Raw genomic sequence first — 15,511 nt, forward strand, 5'->3', positions numbered from 1 at the left:
AAGTTTTATTAACAAGCAAAATATTTTGAAAAAATACTTTTAGAAAAGCAATGGTTGTATAAAGGAAGTAACTGCACATTTACTGACAAAAGAAGTTGGAAAGAGAAAAGATCGTCTCTCGAGACGTAAAATGCCACAGACATATGTATCTATATAAATCTGTTGAATCGAATTTATTGCAAATAAAACTGCGACTCGCCATTCCTTTTTAAAGGACAGTTTGGGTCACATTTGTTTTAACACAACTTAGATCTATAGCAAAATATAGCAAAAGAAATAATTTGATGATAATGACACATTAGGTTTCAATATAACAATTTATTTAAGAAATATTCCCTGCAAACCATCTTCGTTACAGTAACTAATAATATAAATTATAACAGTTAATGCTTTAAAGCACACAGAAGTATCCAATAGATAAGAAGCTAATTTAATAAGATAATAATTAAATAATAAAAAGAAAAGAAAACAAGGTAATCTAAAAACTTATGGAAACATAATTGTCAATTAATATCAAATAAAGAAGGCGTGAAGATTGGTTACATAATCTAACCGGGGTTACAATATATGTATGCGTTACATTATGGAGCTGGTCTACATCATATAGCTGAGATATACTAAGACGTTGGATAACATTAGGTAGCTTTGTTACAATATATAGCTGTGTTACACTATGTAGCTGTGTTACACTGTAGCTGTGATACAATATGTAGCTGTGTTACAATATATAGCTGTGTTACACTATGTAGCTGTGTTACAATATATAGCTGTGTTACACTATGTAGCTGTGTTACACTATGTAGCTGTGTTACAATATGTAGCTGTGTTACACTATATAGCTGTGTTACACTATGTAGCTGTGTTACAATATATAGCTGTGTTACAATATGTAGCTGTGTTACACTATGTAGCTGTGTTACACTATGTAGCTATGTTACAATATGTAGCTGTGTTACACTATGTAGCTGTGTTACACTATGTAGCTGTGTTACAATATGTAGCTGTGTTACACTATGTAGCTGTGTTACACTATGTAGCTGTGTTACACTATGTAGCTGTGTTACACTATATAGCTGTGTTACACTATGTAGCTGTGTTACAATATATAGCTGTGTTACACTATATAGCTGTGTTACAATATGTAGCTGTGTTACACTATGTTGCTGTGTTACAATATATAGCTGTGTTACACTATGTAGCTGTGTTACACTATGTTGCTGTGTTACAATATATAGCTGTGTTACAATATGTAGCTGTGTTACACTATGTTGCTGTGTTACAATATATAGCTGTGTTACACTATGTAGCTGTGTTACACTATGTAGCTGTGTTACAATATGTAGCTGTGTTACACTATGTAGCTGTGTTACAATATGTAGCTGTGTTACACTATGTAGCTGTGTTACAATATGTAGCTGTGTTACACTATGTAGCTGTGTTACAATATGTAGCTGTGTTACACTATGTAGCTGTGTTACATGACGTAGTCATCCAACGCTCAGTTAATCAAAGTTCCCTTGAAGGATGATCTGTCCACTTTGCTTGTCCAGAAGGAAGTACAGGAATGTATTTTCAACAATGAACTTATGCTTTGGGGCAGCAGATGCGAATGCCATGCAGGAGTTGACCTCAACGGGATCACCATCCCCTAAGCCAGTCTCTTGAACATTGATTGAAGCCCTGTAAAACATCTCCTCCAGGAAGACATTCTCTACCAGTGACAGCAATGGTGAAGTAGAAAAGGAATACAAACAAAAATATGGTTTACAAATTTGCAAAAGCTGGGTCTCAGTGTTTTTAATGAGATTTATGAGTAAATAGCAAATTGTTTTATACAAAATTAGTATTCATAGTTCGTTTGAATGGATGGATGGATGGATAGATAGATAGATAGATAGATAGATAGATAGATAGATAGATAGATAGATAGATAGACAGACAGACAGATACATACATACATAAATACATACATACATACATACATACATACTTACATACATACATACATACATACATACATACATACATACATACATACATACATACATACATACATACATATATGATAGATAGATAGATAGATAGATAGATAGATAGATAGATAGATAGATAGATAGATGAGTTTACAATAGCCGTTCTCACCCTCTTCATTAATTCCAGTAAAGTTAGCCACAGTTGGACTCGTGGTCATGACCAGGCCTAGCTTGACCAAAACATCTCGGACGTATATTGTCGACTCGTATCTAAACTTTGGAATAGCTAGTCGAACTCTCGCAGGCGTTAGGCCAGATAGCAGTGTGTCCACCATGCCAGGAATGATCAGCAAACGTGCTTTAAAGAAAAGAAAAGATTACAAAAACTGTTTAAAGTTGTCAATCTTTCTTGTTTGTCAAATCTAATTGATGGCAGCGTTTAGTGCAGTGACGGAAAAACTACGGTACGCGGGTGAGATCCGGCATCTGGAAAAGTTTAATTCGGCCCGCCATATTTTTTGTATTAATAATATTTAAAAGTGCATTCATAATGTTAGAATTTAAGTTTTCAAGTCCCGATGAACCATTGGAATAATATCAAGAATTTTAATTTGCTTCACTCAAAGTAGTTGTTTATTAGTATACTTTCGTCTCCCCCAAAATTGGCCTCCGCATAAACTTGGATAAGACTAAAATTTTGGGAGTGGGATATAAGGCAAAAGGTGCCCCCGTCAGACTTGGCGAGTCAAAGCTTGAAGAGCTGGACAAGTTCACTTACCTTGGCAGCATCGTAACAAATGATGGGGATGCCTACCATGATGTAGTGTGCCGAATAGGAAAGGCAGGGAGCATTTTCCATAGGCTGCAGCCTATTCGGACAAGCCAAGTCATTGGACTCGAGACAAAAATACACCTTCTCAACACAATCGTCATTCCAACTGCAACATATGCATGTGAGACATGGAAGTCATCTGTCAAAATTGAGAAGAGACTAAATGTGGCTCAACAAAAATGGCTGAGACGGATTTTGGGAGTCAGTTAAACAGATCGAGTCTAAAACAAGGAAATCGTATGCCGAACTGGGAGTCGAACACATAGTGAGGTTGTGACAGAGCGTCGCATGAGGTTTGCGGGACATGTCCTACGACAAAACGAACTACGCATACCAAGAGTTGCGATGACATGGAGGCCAATAAGAGGAAAGCGCAAACAGGGACGTCCTCGTATTACTTGGCGGACCTCAGAACTGCGGACACCAGGTGGGAGGAGGCTTCGGACATTGCCAGTGACAGATCTCTATGGAGACAGCTTGCCGCCCAATGCGCCGAACGGCGTGGGAGGACTGAAGTCTAAGTAAGTTCGTCTCATCTCATCTTGACTTTCAGTGTGGAAGATCGCGTAACCAAGTCCCTCCTCTTTTCCCGTTCAGCAGCTTGTTCTTAACAGGATATCAAGAGAGAGACCGGTCCATTCTTTTACGTTGTCCAGCCAGCTTTCCATTGGGCGACTTTTTATTCGTGCTCCATCCATTGTACCTTGAAGAATGACTTTTGAGAGTGAGTCATGTCTTAAAATATGACAAAACCATGAGTAGCATAAAATACATTTTGGAGTACAATTTAGGACGCACCTGAGTCCACCCAATTCTAATAGATAACTAACATTAGTTGGGAAAAAGTAAGGTCGGTTTGTTATAGTGCTGGCCACGTGGCACCCTGGTTAACCGTGGGCCACAGAAGCAGATTGCCTATAAATCATCTGCATTATTCTGCCCCATACAGAGGCGGTCGTAGGGGGTGGCGAGTTGGAGAAACTGCCCCATACAGAGGCGGTCGTAGGGGGTGGCGAGTTGGAGAAACTGCCCCATACAGAGGCGGTCGTAGGGGGTGGCGAGTTGGAGAAACTGCCCCATACAGAGGCGGTCGTAGGGGGTGGCGAGTTGGAGAAACTGCCCCATACTCTGCTCCATCATTTTACATTGCAAGGTCTAAGAGGGACGCTTCGTTTTTTTTGTTTTTTTTAATTTTATTTTCGTAAAACATTTTAACTCTTAGTTGTCAAAAAGGAAAAAAAAAACAGTATTGATTCTAAATATGTTTCTTAAGATGACTCGATGTGGAAGTAGGTCTACTTCTTTCTAAATGCTAAAGACAAACCTCGGTTTGTCATTTACAATGATACCGTGGTGTAAGTAAGGATTATAATATATTAGGACATTTCATCATCAAACGTAATACTCTGTATACGATCGATATCGATGTTGAAAGAAAACAACAAAAAGAAGCCAAAAGTTTCTGAAAAGATTCAGTGGACCAGCCATTTTGTTCATTTGATAGTCCTCGTTTAGGTGCTAATATGTGGATGGGTGTTACATGGCTACGTTGCTAAAAGAATGATACACTTTCAGGTGGAAACGTGATTAAACATGATTCTAGTTTTCTACGCTTTATTTCAGATTTAAAAAAAAATAATTTAAAACTAAGTTTATCTAAAATTATAGGAGACTCAATACGTACAAATACAATTTACATCACAGTTAGCCTGAAAAATTAGTAACTTAACTCTTTCTCTCCGTAATTATATTCGATGATCTGGCGAAATTATTCATATTGTTAATTTAAAGTTCACTCCCCTGTTATGCTAAAACTTCTAGAACTTATTATTTTATTTGGTATAGAATTGAAGGGGAATGCATGCTCTTTTTAGGTGACACAAATTAATGTTTATAAAAAGACAAAAATTAATTTAATGGGGCCTAATCAACCATGGTATTGTGAAATAGGAGAGAAAGAGTTAATAAAGTTCTTATCCAGTTCTATTGACGAAAAAAAAATAAACAACAATGATAATTTTACGTCGCAATCGGTATTAATTATAAAAGACATGGAGAAAACGTGTTCTTCTGCTGGGGGAGTGTGCATTGATGGAATTCTTAAAGGGAGCGACAAAAAGACAAAAGCATTTTTTGATGCATTTGTAGAAAGTCTAAGAATTTCTAAAGAAGGCTTGCCTGCATCAAGAACATCTGCTGGCTCGACCGATGGAGTTTGACTCCAAATATGATAGGGGAAACATTTGGATTGTGGGGTTTTCAACCAAAACTACCCGCGAACAGTGAAGATAGCTTCAAGCAAGTTGATGGTGAATTAGAAAAGAGGATTTTATAAAGGAAATTAATAGATAGGATAATTTTTTCCTTAAACAGTTAAAGAAAGACAATGACTGTGTAAAATTCAATCAAGGGCAGGCAATTTAAAAGAGTAAATTGTCTACATATTTAAATTCAATTATGCGTAATCCTTTGGACTATTCTGTTATTGAGTTTGAATGAAACAAATACATGCCTAATTTTTTAAGACCACCAACACTCATCGGCAAAACAATGAAGAACGTGAATCTGTCCCCAACAAATGGAAGCTCTGCTATATCGACACGGTTCAGTGTATCTCTTTTGTAGTTGATAGTCATGTCACCATGCATCATTTCCACCTGTGAGATAAGCGTATGTATTTATAAATCAAGACCGTCTCATTCACTGTCTCTCTCATTCCCTCTCTTTCTCTCTTTGCCTCATTCTCTTTCTCTCTATCTATCTATCTATCTATCTATCTGTCTGTCTGTCTGTCTATCTATCTATCTATCTATCTATCTATCTATCTATCTATCTATCTATCTATCTATCTATCTATCTATCTATCTATCTATCTATCTGTCTGTCTGTCTGTCTATCTATCTATATATCTATCTATCTATCTATCTATCTATCTATCTATCTATCTATCTATTTGTCTGTCTGTCTGTCTGACTATCTATCTATCTATCTATCTATCTATCTATCTATCTATCTATCTATCTATCTATCTATCTGTCTGTCTGTCTATCTATCTATCTATCTATCTATCTATCTATCTATCTATCCATCCACATATCTATCTATCTATCTATCTATTTCATGCTTATAATATAATACTTCGGACAGGACTGGCCTTAGGCATAAGCAAACTAGAGAGCCACCTAGGGTCTCCGATTGGTGGGAATCACACAGGACTCAACGAATTTTTTTAGAGAAAAAAATGGCGAAACATGGTTCAAATCTCAAGCATAGCAGCAGAACCTTAAGGCTCTGTGTCTATTAGCCTAGCTCTAAGTTTCTGCTATGATTCAAAGTTTATTCGCGAATGTTTGTTTATCATGATGTTGCAGTTCCTTGCTGGAAACCTTCCGGCGAGGTCGGATGTCGAGCCCCTTTAAGTAATCCGAATTACTTCCCTCTTCCCTCCGAGAGCTTATGAGAGGGGGAAAGTCTAAGTCCCTGCACCATTAAACTAAACTATCTCTCCCAAAGTAAACTCGGGCTTGTGTGGTGTGACATAGAAGCCCCTGTCCTATTTAACTCAATTTTACTCTCTCCTATACTATGTGTAGGCTGGGAGAATTGTGGGAGTCACCTCTTTCCCCGAATGAGACGACAGCATCAGCGGTTCTGTTCTTGTCAAGCGTGAATCAAACGCTGTCCTCCAGGCGCCGTTAAAGGCGACCGTGTTGACTAAAATCATGGATGTGTCGGGCTCAATGGAATCTAAATGAAACGAATCAAAACATTTATTAAATTGATAATTGACATCGCACACAAAAAAATTTACAGATTTTAAAACTCAAAAAAAAAATTCTTTAAAATATGAAGAAAAATTGAATTTGTGTGTGTGTGTGTGTATTTTAAACTATTCAACAGCTCGAGTTCTTTTCTAAAGGGACTTAACAAAGTCTTTACTTTTTTAACAACACTAGATTAGTAATCGTTCCTTGTTTGTAAAATGTTTTACATGTTTCGGATGTTCCTTCAGAGTTGAAGATAGTTTACTTCCTAGTCCAAACCTCCCGCAGGACGACGGGGGATGGGAGCGGGCAGGGTTTGAACCCTCGACCGTCGATAAATCCGAACGACAGTCCAGCGCACAAACCGCACGACCAGGCAGCCATCCTTAAAATAATGGCATTTATTAGTATTGAACACTGAGATTAGCAAGATAATGAAGATACCTGTTACTGACTAGTGAGATGTGCTGTTAGCTTTGCTATTGTAACAATTGGAATGAGTTCAAAGCTGAGCCACTGGTAGAGACATTAACTAATTAAGAGATTTTCATAAATGTCGGAAAAGCTATAAATAGATTTTTGGTGTATTCGGTGTACAAAATGAAAGGAAAGTGCTGATAGGTTATGTTGGTTTTTTTTCAAATTAAAGCTGTTAATTACTGGCTTTTTTTTTAGTATTGCAGAATCAATTAATATAATTTTTTTCAGCAGACGACATTTTTGTATTAGATCTGTCTTGTTGGTAAAATAATGATAATAATAATTTAAATTTATAGAGTGCTGTTAACAAATATAATGAAGGCTCAAGGCGCTGAGATAACATGCTCGCCAAGGTGTCGACCACTTTCTAACAAGCTGCTTATATGGGAAACCTTATAAAAGGGTTAGTTCGTGTTCTGTAAACTACTGTTCATTATATCATTATATTCAATTAACTATTTCTATCATTAAAAATATGATGGCTTATGCTCCCGTTACATAAAAATATTTAAATATTCACGGATCGTTCATTGTTTCATTACTTCATATTTGCAATAGTAGGCTAGCGTCTTCGTTTATGATCGTACCATGAGTAGACGTGCAAAATTAAACAGTGGCAATGAGACAATAATGGACCTCATTCACCAATCGTAAACAAACAACATTTAACCACGTGGTGCTCTATATCTTCTATATAATTTAAGATCTCATGTTTGATTCATGATGGTTGTCACGTGACAGCTTTTCCGTTGTTTTATCAATAAGATCACATGACTTAATGTTGTTTGTTTACGATTGGTGAATGAGGTCCATTCTTAACATAAAGATGGTAGGCCTAATACCCATAAAGAAATATTAAGAAATAAAAGAATGCTAATTCCGATTCCATCAGTTTCCTATTTCTCATAAATAATTAAGATGTCCAGGGACAAGGTTACTGCAGCGATTGGACCTCATGATGACCTGCTAACTTAAAAAAAAACGCAAGCTAAAAACCTACAGCCACATTACAAGGTCTTCGGGACTTGCAAAGACCTTCCTTCGGGAAACAGTGCCAGGGTAAAGAAGAATCGGCAGACAGAGAAAGCGATGGGAGGACAACATAAAAGAATGAACAGGCCTTCCACTGAAAGAAGTTTTAACTACGGCAAAAGATGGAAAGGAATGGAGAAAGACGGTCGACAGATTTTACATGGTGCCCTAACGCTCGAGATGTACTGTGGATAAGTAAAATACTCAATTTACCTTTTTCTATTTTCTATCATTAAAAAAAGAATAGGTAATGCTCCCGTTGCATAAAAATATTTCAATATTCATGGATCGTTCATTACTTCAGCACTTTATATTTGCACTAGTAGGTTAGTGTCTATATTGTGTGAGATTTATTGTGGTATAGACGTACAACATAGAAGACTGAAGATGAGACAATAATTCTTAATATAAAGATGGTAGGCCTAATATCCATAAAGAAATATTAAAAGAATGCTAATTCCGTTCCCATCAGTTTCCTATTCCCCATAAATAATTAAGATGTGAATGCAACTTATCACCATCTATAAGCGGTCTCCAAGTCAAGCTGGGTGTCTTGGATAACAAATAGTCGTTAATTGGTCTCTCTGCACCTCCGTCAGCTGTCAGGTTGAAATGGGCGACTTCCGAAAAATAATTCCTGGCGACGCTCTCAGAAAAATCTGGCCGAATCGAGTAGAAAGGGTTAATATAGAGACCGAGTCCAATCTGGATCGTAACGTCAGTCCGCGAAGAAAGCTGAGATAAAACAAAATGTGATTAAAGTGGTTGCAAAGTAATGACAAAGTGGTTGAGAAGTGATGGGAGAGGGGTTGAAAAAATGACAGAAGGGGTTGGAAAGTGATGACAGAGAAGTTGAGAACTTAAGACGAAGTGGTCGAAAAGTGATGAAAAGGGTTTGAGATGATAAGGTGGTTGCAAAGGGTTTGAGATGATAAGGTGGTTGAGAAGGGTTTGAGATGATATTGGTTGAGAAGGGTTTGAGATGATAGTGTGGTTGACAAGGGTTTGAGATGGTCGGGTGGTTGAAAAGGGTTTGAGATGATAAGTTGGTTGAAAAGGGTTTGAGATGATAAGTTGATTGAAAAGGGTTTGAGATGATAAGTTGGTTGAAAATGGGTTTGAGATGATAAGTTGGTTGAAAATGGGTTTGAGATGATAAGTTGGCTGAAAAGGGTTTGAGATGATAGCGTGGTTCAAAAAGGGATGACAGAAATGTGTCAAAATGGAAAAGATCAAGTCATTTTAAGGGACTGGGCCCCGCCATGTTGAGCTGCTAACTATTGTCAAAGAAAGGCAAACTAAAATTCTAAGCACTCAGTTACAATGTCCTCAGGGCTCGCAAAGACCTTCCTTCAGGGGATAGTATCAGGGAAAAAAAGAATAGAAAGACAGAGAAAGCGATTGGAAGATGACATAATAGGAATGGACGGGCCTGCCATTGAGGTAGATTCTGTCCGAGGCAAAAGACTGAATTTAATGGAGAAGGACATTCAACAGATCCTATGTAGTGCCCCAACGGTCCAACAGACTAAGGTCCACCCATGAAGAGTTTGCAAGCTGGTAAGAGGAATATGAAAAGTGAAAAGACACCCTGGTAGTATACTATCCACTCAATGAGGTAGCCTACTTGATTTAACAAAATGTTTTTGCATGGGAAGGATTAGTACATGTATATAAATGTAAGGTGGTGCGAACTAAAGGTTTCTATTTCATGCCTAATGGTAATAATACCTCTTGGGTAAGCTCCCTGTAAAGAGAATGCACCGAATCACCAAGGGACGTAATGCAGAGTACTTCTTTCATTTCTTCAGCGTTAAGTCCCCTTGCACCGAGTGACGTCATAGTCAAAGCCCTGTGTATGCTAATGGATAAAACAATATAATATAACTAAGACCACATTACGAAAGTAGATTTATATAAATAACAGTATTACCTCTTCAGTATATTCTAATGGTATTTGATAAATAAATCATATTATAATAAAAGAAAAGAAAAAATCATAAAGGTAAGCTAGAAAAAGATCAGTACTTTTGATACAGTACTTTACATTTGTGTATTTTACAACAAGAGAGAACAGAAAGAAAAATATCTAGCGTGACAAGAAGTTTAACTGTAGATCTTTTGGAGATGCCTATCTATTGAGATAACTTTAAAGAGATATCAATTTATTTGCAAAGCTTATTGTATCCACTCACTTTGTCTGCCTGGTTCAAATTTTGTTCACGTTATTTCTCCCACTTCACATTCTCGAATCAAGTTGAAACTTTGCACAATTATTTAATGTCCAAGGCAATAAATGAATCAATTAAACATATTAACCAACAAGTTAATTAACTACTGGCAATTAATTAATCGTGCTTTGCATAGAAAAGGGAAATAAATCTTGCATTATTTAAAAAAAATGTCAGTCTTTTTTTTTATTTTTTTATAGGAAACTTCAGAATTAGCGCTATCCAATTTTAGCTTTATCATCAATGGAATCCTTGGGCCTTTGGCCTCTTTCCTTTGCCTTTTTTGGGGGCTTTATGTGCCTCTTTTATGGGCCCTCTTTTTTTTTTCTGTAATTGTTTCTAAATGTCACAGATGCCATTATAGATTTATTTGTATATTTCACATTTAAAAGCTTATGTGTAAATAGAAATATAAACCCTTGACTGAGCCTCAGGAATTACCCCACAAATCTAGATCCTTGACAGCGCCTCAGGTTTTACCCGAGACGTAATTACGATGTTGCAAATCTATTGGTTGATTTGAAAATAAATAAAGACATTTTAGCGCCAGAGAATTGACGAGAGTAGAAAGAACGCCAGTCGATGAAAGAATTTCCTAGTAGACAGTCACGTTTTCTAAGAGCTCTGATTTAAAGCCTTTGTAATATTTTTGTGCTTGTTGATCTGTAACTTGTACATAAGCTGTACTTACGTTTTATATTTAAATAAAGTTCCAGAGTTGTGTTTTAACAAAGAATCTTTTATTGTGAATCCTAGATCGTCATTTATTCAACTATTTTAATTCAATTGAAATCCCCGGCACCACAACATACGTTGTGACACTAAAGTATTTTGTGTATATATTTGTTTTGTTTCCTAAGTACATGATCTTAAAAAGGTTGATAAGCCATGCATTTTAAAATGTATATGATATGAGCAACTTTCAGCAGTATAAAATCTAATTTCTAAACTCATTCCATTGGAGAACGACATTTGTATCATATGTTTGTCAAATGTTCTACATGTTTGGAATGACTCTCTAAGCCTAAAGTCTCCGCATATTGATCTATGGCTCTATGGAGCGATAGATAGATAGATAGATAGATAGATAGATTTACAGATAGATAGATAGATTTACAGATAGATAGATAGATAGATAGATAGATAGATAGATAGATAGATAGATAGATAGATAGATAGATAGATAGATAGATAGATAGATAGATAGATAGATAGATAGATAGATAGATAGATAGACAAACAGACAGACAGACAGAAAGACTCACCTGTAAGGAGAGTAAACTATTTTAGGTCTTAAAGAGTCATACTCATACAACTTTTCTACGAATTCCTTCGCTGCTGAAGACAATAGTAATTGCTGCTGCTGTTTCTGTTGTTGCTGCTGTTGATGCTGTTGCTGCTGTTGATGCTGATCACAGACCAGTTGACCGACAAAGCTAAGCAGTCCAATACAAGCCAACAACAGCGATGTCCCCATATTAGTGTTGTCAAATCTTCAGTACTCTACAGGGGAAAAAAAGTTAGTCTTAATAAACATACAAACATGAAATAAAACATATTGATCTAAAACGAATCCAATATATATGAAGGCTGTCTTCCTATTCACCTTTCATATTCAAAGACCGCATCACAAACCAAGAGATTAGAGGCAGGGTTACGGCAGTGATTGGACCCCACGATGACCTGCTAACTTAAAAAAAAACGCAAGCTGAAAACCTATGGCCACATTACAAGATCTTCGGGGCTCGCAAAGACCTTCCTCCAGGGAACAGTACCAGGGAAAAGAAGAAGAGGAAGACAGAGAAAGCGATGGGAGGACAACATAAAAGAATGGACGGGCCTGCCATTGAAAGAGGCTCTAATTAAGGCAAAGGACAGAGAGGAATGGACAAAGACGGTCGACGAATCTTGCGTGGTTCCCCAACGCTCCAACAATGCAATTGCTAGCAATGGTATCATGTTCAACAAAAAAGTGAAGATCCGTTCACTTTTCCTAGTAGATTCTATAGTCTTATTTCATGAAAATACAAATGTTAAATGTCTTGGTAGTAATCCATTAGAAAAAGGTGAGGGCCCTAACGTAGGTAAATATTTTTTGGGGGGTGGGAGGGGGGAATTACCTATCTTTTGTGTCGACGTTTCGGCGGGCCGGATCTGGCCCGCGGTCCGTATTTTGGGCATCACTGGACTAAGGGATAGGTAGAGGTAAAAGGGTAAAGGTAAGGTCTTTCTTTTCATAGTAAAAGTTCTACCAGCCCAACACACTTCACAGCAACCAAAATTGTCAAAAAAAATTAAATTAATAAATTATGGCTTTAAATAACGCTACTTTCATGCTTTTAGTATGCTCAGAGCGCTTTGGTCCAATCTCAGTTGTGGACCAGTTTGGGGGGGGGGGGGAGGGAGTACCTAGGAGAAGGTTTTTCCGGGCTGCCTTCAGGAGCTCAGTAAACACAACTCTGCCCGAGTTGGGTGTCGAACCTCGAGCCCCCTTCATAGGTAGCCAACCCAAGCCCAGTTCAAGCGTACTTAGACTCTCGACCACGCTTCCCACTGAAACTTTATTTTGGCTTCGTTATGCGCTGTGGACAGACGGAGAGAGATGGTGGCCAAGAAATCTATGGACAGTAAAAAAAAAACATGGGCTTCAGAAAAGCGTGCTATACGAAAAACGGCCAGCTCCTCCACCAAAGCGAAAACCACCTTGACCTGCAATATATGTGGACGGGAGTGTCTCTCCAAAAATAGGGCTTCACAGTCACATTCTTCTTCTTCTTCTCCGTTCTCATTGTTATGTTGGAGTGTTCAGATGACTAGGCCAATACATGAGATGAACCGCGCAGTGGTTTCCAAATCAGGGAGCTCTCCATATAGTTTTCTTTCTATCGGGGTGGTTTGGGGCCAGTGTCTTATACGGGCCTCTTGGTAAAGACATATGAAAAAAGTGTTTTACAAGATGAACCATGGTCATTCTACGCCTGAAGGAGGCCAACAATGCGCTGTGGGTGCTGGTTTCAAAGGGCGGGACAAGACCACGCCACAAGTCGGATAAGGCCACTCTAAAGGAGGTAATCGGTCTCCACTGACCACAGGTTGACACATCGCAGGTCTGTGTTTAGGCCTACTATAACTATTGGTCTTGGCCAGACTCCCCGTGAGTTGGGCTTCACTGCTCATGCAGTTCTACCGTCTCAATACAAAAATGATGTTAATTAACAGTAAAGGAATTAGCTTACCTGTTGATTGGAATTCAGTGATAATCAGGAGTCTCTGTCATATGCATAGTATATTAAATATGTAATTAGACAGTAAGTAACGCCTACCTACACTCTTCTAAACTATACAATGTATATAAAATTCGTCTAGAGATGGATATTTTTAAAGCTAGAAAATAACTTGGTAGACCTCTGGTGAATAAATATTGGGAAGTAGGTCTCTACAATGTTCGACAATACTTATCTCCATGTAGGATATATTGGTCTATGATTATGCTAAAGATGACAGGCTAAAGAACTCCTGGGCTATGAATTTAAGACATACTTGGAGCAGACAAAGTGTAATTAGAAATAACGTGATTTTTCATAACAGGTAATTTAGCCGCACCAGGGAAGCGAAAACAAATTATATACAGATGATAAGTTAGGATGATAAGTTAGGATGATAAGTTAGGATGATAAGTTAGGATGATAGGTTAGGATGATAAGTAAGGATGATAAGTTAGGATGATAAGTTAGATGACAAGTTAGGATGATAAGTTAGGATGATAAGTTAGGTTGATAAGTTAGAATGATAAGTTAGGATAAGTTGGGATGATAAGTTAGGATAAGTTAGGATGATAAGTTAGGATGATAAGTTAGGTTGATAAATTAGGATGATAAGTTAGGATAAGTTAGAATAAGTTAGGATGATAAGTTAGGATGATACGCGTTATATTTGAGTCCAAAAATTAAGGATGTGTACATTATTTCACGTAATTTTGCAGACCCATTTTCGACCAGCATATTTTGCCACACCTGAAGCTGACAAAGGTGTTAACGTAAGATATAATAAGTAAAAGGAACGATTTCATTGTCACACTGAGAAGTTGACAAGGAAGTAAGTTTTTTTTTCCTGTGATTTATAGATAACGAGGATGTTATGTCGACAAGACACCGACAAACTAGAGTTCGTTTGACTGGGAGATATGAAAAATCAAGAGTTCTATTTCCTAGTCTTCAGCTGAGCGCTAGTCTATCACCACCTAACTTTATATGTACTATGTACTTCTGTACTATAATATTAAGCGTTGACTTACAATCGACCTCATACACCAATCGTAAACAAACAACATTTAGCCACGTGATAATATTATATAAAACAATGGGGAAAAAACGTATCACGTGACATCCTTTATGGATTACGTAATTTGTATAGAAGAGATAGAGAATCACGTGGCTAAATGTTGTTTGTTTACAACTGGTGAATGAGGTCCATTAAACGAATATGAACACGTTAGACAGGAAATGTAATTTTGTATTTAAACTTAGATATATAAAATATTGTCGTAGTTTTTATGGTATCAAATAAATTGGGAAGCAGTTGGGTTTTTCTTTTTACCTTCGTATTGGTCTTCTCAACAAGTATTACTGATTTAAGACTAAGACTAAGACTAAGACTGCTTTATTGATCCTTACGGAAATTTGTTGTGATTACAAGAACTCTTTTCTCATATTTAATGTACAGCTTAATTTGATCAACCAATCGGAACATAGACATTTTAAAGCAGAGACACAACTTCTGCACTTTTTGTGTTTTTTTTTAGATCTGTTTTGTAAAAGAGATGACCTTTACATCATCTGATAGATCGCTGGGTCTGAAAGGGGGACTTTTACTTTTTTTTACTTTATTTTAATGAGATGGCGGGGTAAGGAGGGGGGGGGTTAGCGACGTACTTTCTATCATCGCTAAGCCATTCAAATCATAAAACTAATTTTAAGAGTAAATACCTGGTATTAAGACCTAGTGGGAAAGTGTTGCCAGCGAACCAAGCTAAACTCAATAATAATGTTCTAGCCCTGATGACGTCAATAATTCGTTCACGTATCTCTTTCTTAAAAGATGTCTTGCTTGCAAATCTTCCAATCCAAGTATTTTTAAAGAAGCCAATTATCCTTTGCACTTTGTTTGGCTTCCGTTTTTATTTAAACTTTGTTTGTTTGT

At 37.2% G+C, this 15,511-nt stretch overlaps 2 protein-coding genes across 2 annotated transcripts; both read right to left on the reverse strand.

The window, feature by feature from the left end:
• Nucleotides 1-314: 314 nt before the first annotated feature.
• LOC129922088 (serpin B10-like) lies at nt 315-2,367 on the reverse strand. Its single transcript, XM_056006620.1, has 2 exons — nt 2,143-2,367; nt 315-1,711 (listed from the first exon to the last, which is right to left on the reverse strand). Exons 1-2 carry the CDS (start codon nt 2,306-2,308, stop codon nt 1,503-1,505), a joined length of 375 nt encoding a protein of 124 aa, XP_055862595.1. The 5' UTR covers nt 2,309-2,367; the 3' UTR covers nt 315-1,502.
• Nucleotides 2,368-5,279: 2,912 nt separating this feature from the next.
• Nucleotides 5,280-11,806, reverse strand: LOC106075109 (ovalbumin-related protein Y-like). The gene is made up of 5 exons (XM_013236024.2): nt 11,578-11,806; nt 9,813-9,942; nt 8,600-8,816; nt 6,422-6,552; nt 5,280-5,462 (listed from the first exon to the last, which is right to left on the reverse strand). Exons 1-5 carry the CDS (start codon nt 11,787-11,789, stop codon nt 5,280-5,282), a joined length of 873 nt encoding a protein of 290 aa, XP_013091478.2. The 5' UTR covers nt 11,790-11,806.
• Nucleotides 11,807-15,511: the final 3,705 nt, after the last annotated feature.

This window comes from Biomphalaria glabrata, chromosome 12 (assembly GCF_947242115.1).
Source record: "Biomphalaria glabrata chromosome 12, xgBioGlab47.1, whole genome shotgun sequence".
Lineage (NCBI taxonomy): Eukaryota > Metazoa > Mollusca > Gastropoda > Planorbidae > Biomphalaria > Biomphalaria glabrata.